The 18,195-nt window shown below is 36.4% G+C and overlaps 1 protein-coding gene across 1 annotated transcript in view; it reads right to left on the reverse strand.

The window, feature by feature from the left end:
* Positions 1–18,195, reverse strand: part of eys (eyes shut homolog) — a 352,522-nt gene that overhangs the window by 36,907 nt on the left and 297,420 nt on the right. Inside the window, exons 41-42 of the mRNA XM_069179989.1 lie at positions 8,161–8,269; positions 5,979–6,199 (exon numbers count right to left, since the gene is read on the reverse strand). Coding sequence (XP_069036090.1) covers positions 5,979–6,199; positions 8,161–8,269 — 330 coding nt within the window. The remainder of the gene's footprint in view (positions 1–5,978; positions 6,200–8,160; positions 8,270–18,195) is intronic.

Genomic DNA, 18,195 nt, shown 5'->3' on the forward strand with positions numbered 1-18,195 from the left:
TAGCGTGTCCTTATTGTATTGTTTTGTACTTCTGTGATTTCATAAAGATGACAAGTTAAACCCACAGGGAAGATTCTCAAAGGCTTTTTTAAGCTTAATATACACTGCAAGAGCCACTCAAGTACAATTTTAGGAAAGTCAAGTGATTTTCAAACACTTTTGTGCTACCAAATATTCTTCAGTATCTGCAGAAGCAGCCTGAGGGAGTGGTGTGCTACTCACACAGGGCTATACTGACTGCAGATAGTGTCACCTTGAGACCACATCAATATCAATCATTAAGACACTCAGTGATGAAAACAAGCGATTCCTTGCAATGCCTGCAAAAAATATTAATGCACAAAAATTATCAAAAGAGAGAAAAATAAATCGTCATTCTTGTTGCTTGAAGAGGATGAAAGCCATCCCTTTATACAGAAACTCAGCTTGCTGCATCCAGAAAATTTAATAAATAACATCAAAATAGTATTTCTGGGATCAGCGAAGCATTTCTGTCACAATGTGTGAAATATGTTACTCATGTTAAGGGTGGAAGGATTTTCAAACAAAGCATTTTCTTAAGATTATGAGCATCATCAGCAAAGCACGGAACCAGATATTTATCTTTTAGATTTGTTCAGATCAAGTGAGCCAACATTTGACGTTTTGTGAACTCCTTTACAGATGGAATCTGTGTTTTGGTTCACAAAGGTTTTTCATCCCGCCAAATTACTGACAGCAATAAATGGGCAAGAGAACATGCAATATTTTTCTATCTGCTGTAATGACTGAACGTTTTACATTCATTATTTCTATGCAATGAATTATGTGCTAACTATACTGCTTACTGTATTAAAATAAGAAATGCATTAACCTTAACTATTATGCAATATACAAAGAACCTTCCGGTTCTTTAACACTTTTCCTGCGCTATTCAGTTTAGAAATGCCTAAATCTCTATTTAAGACAAAAGATGTCTGAATTTGTGAAGGATAAAAGAAAAACCGAAATTGTTTGTTGACATGGTCTTTGAAGCAACCAGGATAAAAAAAGAGAATAGATGTGATGGGACTAATGGAAAATAGTATTCATAACATAGTAACTTTTAATTTGTATTTTAAATTTCTAAAGCTTACAGTAAGTCTAAAATGAGAACTTTTAAATTTTCAAAAATCAGACTATGAAGATATGAAGCAGAGTGCTCCTAACTGGTGAAATGGTGGATCAGTTGGAGAAACATAGCTATACATCAGAAACATACCCGTAAGGCTCAAAACATACTCATCCCTTAAATTTATCCACAAAAATGCTTTAATGGAGAAAGCAAAAAAGGCAGAAGGAAAAGAGTACCCTACAGACTGCATCAAAGACCTCAAGATCCAAATACAAAAATAGAGCACAACAGACTGCAGGAACTACAAGAGCAGCAGATGAAAGATGTTAGAATTGATAACAGAACATAGTGATAGAGACCAAACTATTTTTAACTATAAAAGTGAAAACAGCTTTTTAGGTTTTAGGGGGATCAATAACAGAATATTTTAAAAATAAATATTGTAAATATAGGAAATATGATAAAAATTGTCAATGACAATCTATCCATTATAAGTTCACAACAGTTCTTATAACTACCATCTAGTCTGTTCTGTTCTTAGTACTTAAGAGATCCGAGTATCTCATTCACCCATTTCTTGAAGAAAAGAAGGAAACCAGAGTATCGTCTTCAACAATATGGCTGTGCAGCATGTTCCATAGTCCTTAGTTCTTGAGTCCATAGTGCTTGAGTGAAGAACTGCCTCCTGTTCTCTGTTTTAAACGTACTAACAAGCAGTTTCAGCTTGTGCCCTGGTTTTTCTTTTCCTGACTGATTCTAGAGAACCTGTGTCTTTTCTGTGGTGACTAACAATGTAGATAACATTCTATTTCAGACTATACTTATGCATCATACAATTTTAACATCAAATCCTTTAATTTAAAGTCTATGGTTTTATATTGTATATCCTATCATTTTGTTTGCCTACTTTCTTGTTCAACCATATTTTCTACAAGATGTAGATGATGTATAAAGCTTCTTCTACCTCAGTTTCCCATTTTGTATTTAGAATTTATTTTTAATACCAGCGTGCAAAACCCTGCACTTGCATACATTTGTCATCATTTGCCAGATGTTTGTCGTTGTGAAATTTACCTAAATCTTTTTGAATTTCACTTGCTGCTTGACAGTGTCCAATAATTCTACTAATAAACTGCATTGGGTTACAAACTCTTCCAGAACCAAGGTCATTGACATACGAATAGTGGTCCTAGTACAGAGCCCATTAATAGTAGTCCATTAATCACATCATTAAATTGTGACTCCATTATCTCTGTTTTCTATTTAATAATTCTCATTCAAAATACTCAAATTTTCCTGAATGGCTAACACCTGCAATTTGAAAATTAATATTTTATGGGGAACCTCATCAAACCCTTCTGTGAATGTAAATATACCATATCATATGATACTATTTCCGTAAAGGCGATCCTCTAGTTTAGTTCTTATAATCATTTCCATTATCTTACATGTAACAGAAGTCAGACTTTTTGCTCTATACTTGGTTTAGTTTTCTCATTTTTTTATGGATAGGTACTGCATTAGCGATTCTCCAGTTCATGCATACTACTCCTTTCTAGAGAGACTGCTGAAAAAGCTGGCTTTTGAATACAATCTCGCATTTCCCTGCATACAATTGTGAACATACTGTTTATTTATTACTCTGGGAATTTATTAGTCTTGAGTGCTTCTAGTACCCAAACCATTTTTCTTTCTTCAACACTAATACTATCCAGTTCAGAATCTTGTATTTCGGCAGCCTGAGGAACGTTGTTGACTTCTTCCTTAACGAAGACCTGAGTGAAATACATGTTTAGATAGATACTTTATTAATCCTGTGGGCGAAATTGCAAAGTAGTTTAGTACGCTCCTTTCCCTTTCGTCGTCTATACAGTAAGTATCTAATTTTTGTCCACGATATATTTCATTTTATCCTCTGAGGGTCCTTTTGTTGTAGTAGTACTGGAATAACTTTTTTTATAATGGCGACACATTGTACTGTTTTGCTTTAACCAAGTTCTGTTGTTTTTTAATAATTTTATAATTCACTTTTCCCGTACATTTTACCATATTGATTTGTTATACATTTTGGAACAGTTTTTTAGCTTTATTTACTCACAGCATTTACTCACTTTTGGGACAAATTTATTTTGTGCTTCAAGTAGAATCTGTTGCTAATCATTTTCCACCAATTTCATATGTATCCTATCCCATTTAATTTCCTAAAGCTGTGTCTTAAAGCCTGCTTTCTGGAAACTTGACATTTTACTTGGACTCAACCTCAACAGTTGGTTCTCTTACCTCTGTCTGCCTGTCTTGTTTGTCTGAAATATCTATATAAGCATTTACTTTTGTAGCTGCTTTGATAAACAATGTAATAGAGCAGTCAAAAACGATGTTTACCACCAGTTTTCGCTGGTGATATCCTCAAAGGCCTTTCTCAGTCTATGATGGGAAAATTGAAGTCTCCCATAAAAACTACTTCTATGCACTTAAACTCTTATTTTGTATTATACAGTGTTGAATTACAATTCATATCTGCATTTGGTGGTCTGTTGCATACTCTTAACACTATACCTTTGAAACATGTATAGGCTGCTCCACATAGATTTAGGGATTCTTGATTCTTTTAGCTTGCAGTCCTTAACATGAATGCTCTTTTTTATACTTTGTGCTATACTTCCCCATCTTCCGTTTCTCCTGTATCTCTTAAACAGAGTGTACCTACCCATGTCACATTTCTCCCCATCATTTTCTATTAGCCCGATTACTGTGCTTCCAATAACATCATAATTGCCTGCTAATGTGGTAGCTTCTATCTTGCCTAATTATTTTCTCGTACTCCCGGCATTTAGGTATAAGCACTTAATTACCTGATCATTTGTTTTGTTTTTCCTTTTCAATTTCCCTTGGTCTTTATTGCCCATGTAACTTCCAATTCAATTATCTTTAGTTTCTCCCCTTCCATTTTAGTTCACAAGGTGCCCATCTCATTTAGATGTAGTCCATCACATTTATATAGATGCCCATTGCCATGCAGAGGTTTCCAGTGGCGCAGAAAGATGAAGCCTCTGTCTGCACACAAAGTCCTCATCCCTGTGCTGTGTTGATTAATGAATGTTTATAATTGTTAACCTTTGCCTGGTGCTGGAAGACGGAGATTATAGAAGGAGTTCAAAAAGTTACAAGACTTATGTTCTTATGATCCCAGGCCTCAGGGAATTGTCATATACAGATAGATCAATGAAACTAAATCTCTTGAATCTCAAATTAAGATTGAAAGGAGGCTTGATCCAAATATATAAAATCCTAAATGTACAGCAGATGTGGTAAACCCAGGGAACTGTTTCACACTCAGCAGTGAAACAAGAACAAAGGGTCATTCCTGGAACCTGAAGCGGAATCCATTTAGAACAAAAAACAGGACATATTTCTTTATGCAAGGAGTTATGGGTATACAGAACAAGCCTGTCAGCCAGGTGGTTATGGTCTCTTAATAAATGGCTGGATGAAAATTTAAACTCACTCAGCTATTAAACTACCAAATACATGTAAGTTAAATGGACCTAAGCTTCCTGTCATCTGCATCCAGGTCTTGTTCTTATGGCAAGACCATCCCTCAGCCTGAAAAAAATCATTCTGTTGCTGTTTCTTAACATATGACTGATGATGCTCATTTATTATCACAGGACGTTAATGCAGCATAGTTATGTCAAGCGGTAATGAAATTCAATTGTGTACAGGCTTATGCAGTTCTGATTGAAATGCTACAAGAAGAATGTTTCCTAATTGTATTCATGAATGTTTGATATGAATCGAGAACCACTGAATCGCTTTCTCTGGCGGTAAAATAAAACTTACCTTGAAGCAACACATTGACAAGTGAAAAGATCAATAAAAATCAAATTACTGAACCAGAGAAAAGTCTAGCGGCAAGTCTGCGATTGCTCAGTTTTGAGGTGAAGGAGAGACTACAGCTGCCTGAGACAGCCTTGCTGAAAGACTTTGCTTTCCACAGCGGAGCAAGACCTTGAGATCTTTGTAAGTAAGCTGAAGTGCATGTGTTTGTATGCAGCACTTAAATTATGTACCAGGGGTGCTTCCTGTGCGGAGTTTTTATGTTCTCCCCATTCTTACAAGTCTTTAAATAAAATACAGTTCCTCATTTGTATTACTCATCACAGTTGTGATATTTTATTGGTTCTTAAGGACACATCTAAAATTTTGCTACAAAGAAGAACTCAAAAGCCACAAGAAAAACATTCTCCACTGAAATTTATTGTTAATGGACTTTGATATTTCAGCTTTAATACATTAACATTAACATTAATGGACCCATCTGCTGCTCCAGTATGGAGAGAACATAGATATTAAGAGTAATTACATGGAGAATAGTTACAGACATATTTTCCTACAGGAAAGATAGTACTGTCTGTGGGATTTTAGTACCATTGATTTTCTCAGAAACTCAAGCTTTCTTAAAGACAATGCATTTCCCATATGACATAAATGTGTGCATAAGCTGCAGCTGTTAGAATTGTCCTGAGTCTACAGTACTTGGAACATTAATCCAAACTCCCAAAGTCAGCTGACAGAACAGCAACAACACAAGGTGGAATTATTGCAGGAGAATTATTATTTTTAACCGTGTTTCATCTTTATGTCAATGAAGGTCTTTTTTTTACTATTGCAACAGTGGTTGTGAAATGACTAATTTCACATGTGCTTCAGATTCACACAAAGCTCCCCAGAGAAGTAAGCAGGGTTTAGGAACATCACACCTAAATCAGATTACTTCCCAAAACCAGATGGGCTCATAGCGCACAGCAATTTAATATAGCTGACAGGATCACTGTGTTCTGAAGTCTGACCCTCGTGGAAATGAATATGCAGTGTTGTTTCCTACCTGACACACGTGCCTCCATTGCGACAGGGGTTGTGCTGGCAGACAGGGGTGTTGCAGTTCTCAATGTTTCTCCCTCTCACTGCTTCCTCCACAATACAGAGCTCCTTTGTATTCACTTGCAGCTCTCTAATGCAACCAAGAAAGCCAATTACCTCCCCAGCTCCATCGTGCAGTTCAGAATGTGAGGGAATATCTCCGAGGAATAGTGGGCCAAAAGTAACCTAGGTTTTGTGAATATGAAATGAAAAACAAATAAGGTTGTTTCATACCCGTTATACCATTATTGGGAACAATACTATACAATTTTTCTCAGAAATTACCCTCTGAACACACATCATCACTTTTCCTATTTTTTAAGCTCCTTCCTTCCACCTTAATGAGATTTTTAGTAGGTTATGTTTCATCTAATAAATAATGAAGACACAGACTGTTTTCTCATTGTTTTGTGCCATGCATGTTCCTGTCTTAAATGTTTTCTCATGTTATAAAGAGTAACTGCTATCCAGGCTTTGTATGGGAATCTCCATATGTAGATTAATTAATTTACATTGATATTTATTTCTTGAAGACTTCCAGAAAAAAACCCATGTTGTTTTTTTTTAAATGCTGCAGTGTTTGTAAACTGCTGATTCGGTATATTAACCAACACCATGCATAAAGTCAAAAACTTTAATAATAGTCAGGTTTCCAATAATCCAATTAAAATATGTAGCACACAATAAGTGATGAGACCTCATGTGAACTTGTACAGTAATTAAACATTGCTCTGATGTGGCAATTTTATTTGATTTTATTTGGGAAATGCACAAATCACTGTCTCAGATTTCTTCAGAGAGGTCTGCTAATTATCTGACAGGGCTCACCAATCAAAATGTCTCTAGTTTTTTGACAAGCTGTGCTCAGTGTAATTACTTAAGCTCAGAACACCTCAGGTTTCATTGAAATTATAACTACAAATGCCATATTGTACGTGGAACTTTAAGTCAAAGAGAAGCATATATTTCTTTTAAAATATTTTGGGTTAAAGTCCGTCACAGTGTATTGGTGAGACTTTAAAAGCACAATTCGATTTTTGTTTTATATGTGGCATTTTTGTTTCACCGTATCATCTAGTATCACAGGAAATTGAAAAAGTAATTATTATACAAATGTAAAGTGAGATACGTGTAAAAAGCAGAGTGACTAAACCCTGTACTGTAATGTAATCAAGATGGACTAAAACTCCAGATCAAAACCCAAGCAGCTGAATTTTTCTGGGTCAAATTAAGTTAAAAAATCTGGTTGTCTATAGATTGTTCTTAGTATTTGATACCTGTATTTCATTATTAATACTGAAAAATTTAACATTGTAATGCAGTAATGTATTTTAACATAGTCGAAAAATGCAGTGTTCGTTTGTCAAATTAGATATTTATGAAACTTTTAATCCTGAATCAGTTTTGAAATTAACCATGTTAAAATAGGATATCTAATACATATATATATACAATATATATGTACATAATGACAGTACATCTTCCATTATGTCTGCCATGTCAACATCTTTCATCACAATTAGAAAACGTGTAACAGATAGTGACACTTAAAAAACAGTGGATGTATTTTACCACTTTGGTATGAGTAATATGTCTGACATAAAATCTAGACATTTTGTAATAATTTGACTAAATCTGGTTGCAAAAGTTGAGCTGGAATATCAGGCCATATTTCTTTTAGAGATTCCTGTGTATTTCCCTGCTGAGCTCCAATTTAATATATATATATTATAGATTTTCTGTGACATATAAATAAGCTGCAATAGATTTTTAAAAGTAATAATTTAATGACAAATCTTCTGGTAAGAAATCAGATTTTTGCTGAGTAGTAAACAACACTGGCATAAAATTACATCAGCGGCACCTTGTTGCTGAATTCTGAAATCCTGCTTGCTGAACTTAACTTGAAACATTCCACTGGGACAAGACTACTGCACTGCTTTATGCAAAGCAAAAACAAATGTGTCTGATCATACTGTTATTTAACATGCAAGGCACTTCTAAAGTAATGGAACTTGTACGATGTGTAATAATGCTGATGAAAAACCAGCCTTAGCAAAAATATTTTCTATATTTAAACACTCCACACTCTCACCATGCTGATCAAACAGAATGCATTTTTCTATTAAACAACAAAGTTTTGTTACCTCTGACACACGTTGGTGCAGGTATTCTTTCTGCAGTGTAAGAGGACCATTATCCACAGCTACTCCTATAATACAGTGTCCTCCATTTGTACCAACAGGCAGCTGATATCTGTGGAGGAGAGAGAGAAAAAAAATCTCATTAAAATATGCGCCATTCACAATAAATCCATTTGACCATGAAAATTATGCAGACTTGAGAGGAGAATCTTGTAATGGGAGTCTCTGTGAATGCTGACACTCAGATTTCAAATGCATTACTCTGTCAATTCGTAGCCACAGACCTGGACAGGGTGAAATGCCAAGGGAGAAGAGTTTTTTATCTTTTTTTTTTCTTAGCATGATATAACGTCGTGATGGATCTTACAGTGCAGTGCTGAGCAGTAAAGAGGGGTATTTGACATATGATTAATTCAGAAAAAAACAGTTTTTTCTTATTCTTTTCAAAGGGTACAAGTGAAGTAATTTTCTGTTTCACTGCTATCTGCCAAGGTTATAGGATGAGGAAGAACATATTATTACAATAAGTAAGGTTAAATGCTTTGTATGTGTGAGGGGCTGCAATATAAGCATTATTACTATTAGTAATACTAAATAATACTCCTGCTGGAGCAGTTACTACTACAAACATTATCCCTCCTATGGCTATTAGTAACATAATACTCAACCAACATTTAAAATATGTAGAAAGGATCAACACTACTGAAGCAGCAATAAAATAAATGTGACATTTTTAATGTGTGATTTTCTGGAGCACACTGCTTCATTCAAGTAAACGATTCTGGGTGCTGTGGCTTATATGATCAATAGAAGCTTTAGAACAATTGCAGGCTGCCACCTCTCAGCATCTGACTGAGCAGACTTATCATCTGTCATTTTTAAAGCCCAGTGCACAGCCAGCCAACTCTGAGTGTCATTCTCCCCAAACATAAACACCTTCTCAAGCAAGCAGACACATGGCAGAACCCCAGCATCATATCGTCACATACAACCACTGCATCAACCCAGAACACAACCTGGGCATAAACTGATGTATCTGGAATGGCATGCAGAGGCAGAATGACATATAGCACATCATGTTATGCTATACATGACACAGGGGGCAGCTTGACCTTTCAGGCAATGACATGCCCAGACATTACAAGCTAAGACTACTATTTTGAAATTACAAGTTAAATGTATGCAATCATAAAATCCTGCAGAAATACTACAGAATAGGGTGTAAATCAAATGCCTCTTTCAAAATTAATATTTTATCATAGCCAGAAGCTAATCAAAGACAGACTTGTTCGTTATTGAAATGGGAGACTTCTAAGCACTGCAGTAACTTTTCTGACATTAGGCTGCTGCTTTGAGTGGTGTTAATTGACCACTAGGTGGTTCTCTTCCTTCTTGACCAGAATTTCTGACGCTGTCTTGATGTTAAACTGTGGTTCAAACTGTAAGAGTGGGGAGGTGACCCTGATGTCCTAACTAGACACTCTGGGTTTGAACGATCTGGCCTACCTAGAGTTCACCCTTAATTGCACTGGTCAAGCAAATTCTCACTTCTCTACCTGGTCTGTTTTGAGTTGGGCTGCTGGCTTATAACACTATCATGTGTCATGTAAATGCTTTTTTTTACACAGATTACTTTTCCAAAGGAAGGTTGTGGGAAGAAGGGTCCCTGTGACTTCACTAGCTGACTCTGGATCTTTCCCTCTTCCCAAGATGTCAGTTCAGAAGAGTGGTGCCAGGATTCCCTGGCTTTTCTCCGTTTTAAAAGGGCTTCCTCCTAGTTTATATTACTGTTCTCTGTCGATTCTGAAGTCCATAGGACCAATGTTGCCATTGTCTTTGAGAATTTTGAATACTCTGAATCAGGTCCCCACACTGAATTTTGGATTGATTTCAGAGGATTTCAAGATTCGTTTCTTTTTGTGGTGACCAAGTCTAAGCAGAATATTCAAAATGAGTACTGTACTGCAGTGGTACCCAGACCAGGTCCTGGAGGAGCACTGCCTTCTAGGTTTTTCTTTAGCTGATTTCAGTTTTCTCTTCGGGACTTATTTTAAAATTTGCTTTCAGCTTTAAAATAGTCAAATGGGATTTATAATTGGATTTATATTTTGTTATGCAAGTTTTAGCTCATTAAGGTTTGTTGCCTGAAACGTAATAAATCTTTCTTCTGCAAAAGGAAAAAAAAGCTAATCAAATCTGTTCCTCACAAAGGGATGAGCTAATAATGGACTGGCACCCTGGCCAGGGTGGACCCTACCTTGTGCAGTGCCAGGCTCTGGCTCCTCTGCGACCCTGAATTTAATGAAGTGGTTAAAAAATGGATGTATGCATTATATCTTAAATTCTGTGTCTTTTTTTATTCTCATCATCGTCTAGAAAATGAAAACGACATGTCAACATAAACACTTAAGTCTTTTTCATAAGCAGCTTCTTCATCTTTCATCTTATATTTATAGGATGTTTTTGCAAATTGCATGTAACACTAATTCCTGTCTACATTAAATGCCATCTGACAGATGTTTTAAATCAAACATGACCTAAATCATTTTGAACATCCTTTGCTTTGAATATCATATATAATGTTCGTTAATACTTGTGTTCTGGTTTGGCACATGTTTGCCAAGTTTATCACAAATTTAGATCATTGATATAAATTAGCAAGAGCAAAGGTACTCAAAGCTCAAACTGGGGTGACACTGTCACCTCAGTTTGAGCATTCAAGTCTTATACAGTATGTTCTCCTAGTTTTATATCCATTAACAAGTTCTAAACGTAAATACATGTCCTTTTGCGAATTACTACCTCCTGCAATTTGAGACCTAGTCTTTTATGAGAAAAGGAACTTTAACTACAGATGTCTGAAAATTATTATGTGCTCTGACTATAGTGATCACTGCTGCTGCCCGTTCAAAGGCCTCCAATTGATTATTCAAAATCTGCCTTTTCTCAATTTTGTTGATTATTCTTTAGAATCTCTTTTACATAAAATGATCTTCTAGATTTGTTTTAATGATCATTTCCAAAAGCTTACACATAATAGCAATGATACTAGAATAAATAGATGTAAGTGGCTCATGTGAGTATGTTTGTTCAAGTGATTTACCTCCGCACTAAAGCTGGCCCTTAGCAATCATTTGTGCCCACAGTAGATTTAGGGCTCGTAAATCTTATATTTGATGGTATTGCATGTACGATCTTTGAGATAAAATTCTAATCTAAAGTTGCCCAATAACACCATTTCATGATTGTGAATATTTTATAAATAAAAAAAGCTTCCGACAGTAAATATCCCTTACCTAAAATACATGTACGTATGCAATACAATTCTAAATCTAGCACAGCTCACACTGTTCATGAGAAGAGAACAGTGAAATATTGCCTTCAAGTGCAGCTCTGCCCTCTTTCTCCGCTGCTATATCAACGGAATAACAAGAGCAGTCTAAATTATACATGGCAAAAGGACAATTACAATGACTGAAGCTTCAACAATTTTGTCACTCTTGTGTTATGAAATCCATGTCAGAATGTCACTACCCTCCCACTCCCACCTCCGTGCCTCCGGCTCTCCGTGGTCTTTAAAATACAGTGCTTGCAACTGTGCTTGGTGGAGGAAGACAAAAGAGAAATGCATCCACTGATTGTGCCATTTCACTGAACTTGAAGAAACGGATTTAATCCTTTATCTTTGTTTTCTTGTAATTGAAAAGAAAAACAACTGCAACCATTTTTATAGTTAAACCTACTGTTAACAACTGAAGTGTATTAACATTCTCATATTAGCATTCCAGACTTAGTGGTACACTCCTAGTTTCATGTTGGCCATTGTGAGTGTTTATAAACAATCTTAAGAGTACACACAATAACAGAGTCAGTCCTATATAAATCTGGTATTAAGTTAAATTTTCCTTTAAGTCTTCCTAATAATTTAAGGGTGTTGTACAATGGTGAGCATAGAAATCAGTATTAATAAGGAAAGAAGAATCTTTATTTTATTCTTGTGGAATTTGTTCAACAGGCCACTGGTTTAAAGGGGGGCATTCCCTTAAGTGGAGTTTTCCATTTCATCAATTTTTGTCTGAAATGACAATCCTATGCCTAATTTATTCTCACAGCAGTCTGTGGCTATTTTATAAAGTATGACACATTGCACATTCACAGAATTTCATTGTCCTGTATTGAGGTCTGTTTTTCTAACAACGTTTGGTGAAATTGTCTCTTAAACGATCAGATGAGAGTAATCAAAGCAATCCGGCTCATGCTAATTGTGCATCACCCGCCTGGATCTCTACCAGAAACTAATCAAAGACCACCTGCCTCAGGTGGGACTAATTATAGTTCAGAAAGTTTGAAGAGCAGTTTTGCATATAGAACACCAAATTAACAAGAAAACCCACAAGCAAATCAAATATAGACTCTAATGTTCAGCTGTTTATTGCATAAGAATTATAAACGTAAGCACACATTCTTTCTTTTGTGGGGTCTCTGATAGTGATAGAAATGTGCATATTCATGAAATTAAAGCTTCCTTTTCTAACAACTGAACATATTTTAAAACAACATTGACAGTGCTAAAATAACTGCCAGAACAATCATTAGACAAACTTTAAGTCTGTCAATCAAAGTGGTGAGTGGTGGTCCTTATTTTTTGGTTAACACTTGTTTAATTTCCTTTGGCTCACATCCAGAGATTTCTCACAAAGTTCACAGCATGATTTTATGTGTTCGTAGAACCACTGGACTCTGAGCTCAGACCACCAAAGTCATTTACATTGCTTTTGCCCGAAGGCAAGTCTGAACCCGGATCTCCAATGGTAGAGAGAATGACAGTCCAGTAAATCAATCCTTTTTGCTTCACGGACCTTTTTTTGACTGTTCTGACTTTTCAAATGCCTAAAAGGCACAGAATTACGTCTTTCGTCTTTTCTTTAAGGCTATTTAAACAATGATTCACCTTAAATTGTTTCAAAAGCAGAACACCTTTTCGTAATTCAATTTCTTAAAAGGTTTTTCTAAGCCTTACAGAGAAGGCAGTAAGCTGACATTTTCCACTCTAACCACCCAAACTGAAATAAGTAGGTGTTCTCTTATCCTTTATTCATGACTGTGTGGTTCAATGCGGTAAAGAAGAAGGATATGCTCATCCAGGAAAGACAAACCTCATCATTACCTCCCCCATCAAGTCTTTATTGCTCCTGATGGCCACAACTTCGAAGCTGGACTTGGTTAATAGTTGGATAGGAGATGGCCTAGAAAAACAAGGCTGCTGCTGTAAGTAGTGTTGGTGGAGCAGTTAGTGGTGCTCTTCCATTTGGACAAGAATACCAAACCACTACTCCAGTGTGGTGACATTCAGTCCATAGATATTGTTTGATAAAGATCCTGTGGCACTTTGCAAAAGAGGAGCAGTGTTCAAAACTGATTAAATTCCACTCCAGTCTTGCCTGATCAAGCCTATTTTAATTTCCCCCTTAATTCAGTTGGTTATATAACTTTTTGTGTCTCCACCTGCCCTGGTGTGTAGTTCGGCTGCTGGTGCATTCAGTGGTAAATGAAGTGCCCACTACATATTTATATGGCTTTGGGGTTTTTTAGATGCAATTTATTATTAGCTATACTGCAGTGATTTGTAACCTTATCTATGTAAATTTGAACTCCAAGCATAGGATAATAAAGATGATGCATAACAGAGCATCAAATATGTGAAAAAATGTGTGTCTTTGGTCAACAGATGGCAGTAAAGTAACATGACAGATATGTTGCTATTAAGCTTCTACAGTTGCAACTGATAGACGCATTAGCTCGACTTCCCTCCAAATAGAAAGACTTTATAAGGATTTTCTCTCTATTAATGTTTCAGAAACCACAGAAATATTGAACACAGTTGCTGGAATTTCCAAATTGTATTCTTTTTTGAATATTGTACTTGCAAACAGATCTTCTGTTGACACACAAGACCAAATAATAAAGTGAAATAAATGGGTCAGACATTCGAATCATCCAGAGCCAGATTAAGCCAGCTTTACATAAATCTTCATATGACTAGAATAGTAAAATGCTATAGCAGTAAACCTAGATTCATCCTGGTGGTCATGCTACGGTGTTGCTGTACAAAATGCCTTACAAATTTAAAACGTCTTCATTTCCCTTAAGACAACGTAATGCTGCAACATGCAACATACTCTCACATTCATTCTAAAATAGAATAATAAAAGAATACAATAACAGTCTAATTGATATTTCAGATTCACACCTGAAAAAGGTTCAGAAGTTGAACAAATACTAATTCCACATAGTTTTTCAGTGTGTAGTTAAATTTTACTTATTCAATTGTTCTGTGTTTTTTCCCCACAGTGCTCCACAGAAGTAGATCCGGATTGATCGTGGTCATTCCCACCAACAGTTCTAATTACTATTGTTGTTTTGCCGACATTACCCATTACTTTTCCTTGTTCTTTAACTTCCCCAAACTACATCTATGCAAATAAATTCTCACCATTTGATGCACAATGGGTTTTGGTGACTGACAGCCCTCGTTGGGTTTGTGTAATTATGTTTTGTTCTCGAAATCTGGTCTAAAACAGGAGATTGAAATACACATTAAAAGTGTTACATTCTAGATATTCCAGTAGGAAGAAGGAATGAGAGAACAGGGCATGGAATTCACATTCCATTGCTACATCCATTGAAAGACACTATGAGGCCAGTGGTACACACCTTTATACATGTATGTTACACAGACACATACAATCTATATAAATGTAATTTGTATATTTAGGAATAAAAAGAGGTAACAAAAGGAAAGGGTTCGAACACTGGGAGGAAAACAGTGACAAAAATGATAAGCTTGACACACAGCAATGGATAATTGTTGGGCCAGGATGAAGAACACAGCAACAAGTAGGTGGATTAATGCTACTCGTGTACTTCTAGAGCTTGGTATTAAAGCTCTTATTTATACAGAGTTTTAAATTATCCTCCAAAGATTAGACAGAATTACTTAAAAAACAATGACTGTGGCAGAGACTTCAGGACTGAAATGAAAATTACACTGAGTGAAAATGGACAGTAAATGGAAATAATGTGATCTTTTTCTCTTACTGAGTTGTACTGCGTTAGCAAAAATCGACATGCATTTATATCAAAGTCTGTTTATCAAGATTTCTTTCATTTTCTTTATTCGTTAAAAGGATTATTTTAGTCTGGAAAATAAATGTTACAATTTGGAGTAGGTATTAAACTGATACAACTGGACAGGGAATCTTTGTCACTTCACTGCCTAAAGCTACGATATGGGCATTATACATGCAGATTCTTATTTAGTGAGACAGGCACTAGACACTGAGCTTTGTAAATACGTTTGATCCTTCCCATTAGAAACACATTTTTAAGCCCCCATGGAAATATTCTGAGAACCAGGTCTGATTGGTGACAATTAGAACAATACTTACTTGAAAGTCTGAATTCTTTCCCACATTTCAGATCATCTAATGCATTGTAATGTTAAGAGTTTTGATGACATAAATCTTAGAGAGATCTTATACTCCTAAAAGCTTTTTTGGAGAGTGATATATTCTGAAGGGAATCATTTTCTTACAACTATTTGCAAGTACAACTGGTGAGGAAAGACAAGAGCTGTGATAAAGCATCTATGACAACACAGAGGTTTTGAAACCTGTCTATCAGGAGATTTTCATTTTCACTTAGTTAATATGTAGGAATAACTGTTAATATGTTACAATAGTACTATGTTTTTATTTTGAAGTTCATCTGTTGTTATACAATTACATGTCAAAAGAAAAAAAAATCAGACTTCTAGTTTCACTTGGAGCTGTATCTTGTATGTATTGCACATTGTGATGTGAGTTCCACAAAATGAGTTGACAGGAACTTATTTACACCCATGATTAACCAAAGAAGTTGTCAAGGGAACGGACTATCCAGCTGTCAAGTAAGAAACTGCGTGTGATTTAGAAAGCGTAGAGATTTTCTCACCAACTGAACCACTTAAGTTTGCAAGTATTAAAGACAAGAAGTCACTTCACAGAATGTGCTGCATATTTTTCTAGGTATTCCTGCTACAAACTCAGTTCATTTATGATAACAAGGGAAAATTATTAAAAGCTATGCTAGGCTCAATCACCTTTGACCTTGTGAGAAAGGTGATGTCACTTAATGACAACATAAGCTTCTTTGTGAGACCTTAATGAAGGCTGATTGTCTATTTTTGGTGATGAACATGCAGTTTAAAAGTATAGCATAGTTCAATTTGATAAAAATACATGAGAGTTTGATATGTAATAGACAATAAGTAGTACTGGAAAGAAGAGCCATTCAGTTTCACATTCTCCATAAAGAATAAATAATACTAAGATAAGTGATCTCTATGTTCATTGGATACCAGAAACTTTTCAAAATAGCATACATTAATAGCATACATTGATTTAGGAACAAGTAGTAGGTTTATTCCATGTTGAAAAGAGAAGAAAGGAAACAACGTTTCGGCTGTGGAGCCCTTTTCGGGTGTGAGAAATACATTAATTTAGCCCACTTAATAAATTTTTAGAGATATAATGTGAAATAAATCATGCAAAAAATGTTTTTTATTTGAAGTGCACAATGCACAGTACCACCTCAATACAGGTAGATCAATCTTTTGCACTTAAAAAGTCAACTTTGAGAATAAATATAAAATATGAAATGATTCTGTGTGAAATACACAGATATTCTGTCATTTCCAATTAATGTTCAAATGAAAACATATACAACCATACACACATCTGTCTATATATGAGGATTGTTGTGGATAAATATCTGCATAACACACATTAGAATTAAACGAAAAGATCAGCACATTACAGCAATGGTACAAATTTATAATTAAATGTTAATGCCACGCTCTGAGACGAGGATGCACTCTGACTCTCGTGATGCCACATGCTGTGGCCATCACTTAAAGACATGATCCCAGCAGGCCCACAATGAAGATGAATATCATAGCCTGCTTTCACTCTAGTTTTCCCGTTACACATAATCTCCTGCAAGAGCAGTGCTCTCATGCACCCCCTCATTGGGTTATCTCCTGTTCTAGACCTGATCCATTCGGGCTAGTTTGCACACTAACAGACCACCCTCAGTGTCATCCACATGGCCTCATTTTGTCACACATGCCTTGGTTCCTTATCAAGGTCATCCTCAAGGTTATCTCACATTGCAGAGCCTCTCGTTAGGTTTTTGGGCTCAGCAAACCTCACACTGCTGGTTCTCTCACTCTAACAAGCCCCTTTAGGGAGACGCAGTTGAAGACCTGTGACTCTGTTGTTCTTATTTGGCTGGAACTGGTCTACCAGCTTCTTTACCTTAATGGAGGCCCGACACAGCAGTGACCAAGGCTGCTACTCTAAGGGGGCCTTCCCCTGCATCTCGATGACTCTTTCTAGGGACAGTCCCTGCTCGTAGACATAGTGTCCAGTCCTACTCCATGACATATTCCTCCAGAAGCCTCACTCACACTAATGCAGTTTGCTCTCATGGTCACGGCTATTGGCTCACTCATAGAGCTCCAGTTATCTGTTGGACTTAGTGTCCACCTCCAGCTGCTGACATTTGCACTCTGCGCCACTGGGCTGGGTCTTGCATGCTCAAACAATCACATCATATTGTCGCCGTGAGCTCAACCTCGAGCCCCAGAATCATGTCACTCATAAACTCCAGCACCTCAACCTCTTGTCCAAGGCTATGCACTTGCATCTGCTGGAGCACCTCTCATACCCAGCCACAACTGCCTTCACACATATCACACATACATCTTCCTGTGCATTTCGTTTGTGCCCAGAAGTCCCAGTCTTTTCAAACATGCATTCTAAGTGCCTTTACACTTCTGTTGCCACCACATGTCTAGACATGTGGAGTGAAGGCCTCTCTACTACCTCCCTGCTCTCTGGTGTTAACTCACATATGCAGCCACTAGTCTTCTGTTGAATCTGAGGCTGCTGAGTATGCAACCGTCTGCTCTCACTCAGTGCAGATCAACTCACAATA

This window comes from Lepisosteus oculatus, chromosome 17, assembly GCF_040954835.1.
Source record: "Lepisosteus oculatus isolate fLepOcu1 chromosome 17, fLepOcu1.hap2, whole genome shotgun sequence".
Classification (NCBI taxonomy): Eukaryota; Metazoa; Chordata; class Actinopteri; order Semionotiformes; family Lepisosteidae; genus Lepisosteus; species Lepisosteus oculatus.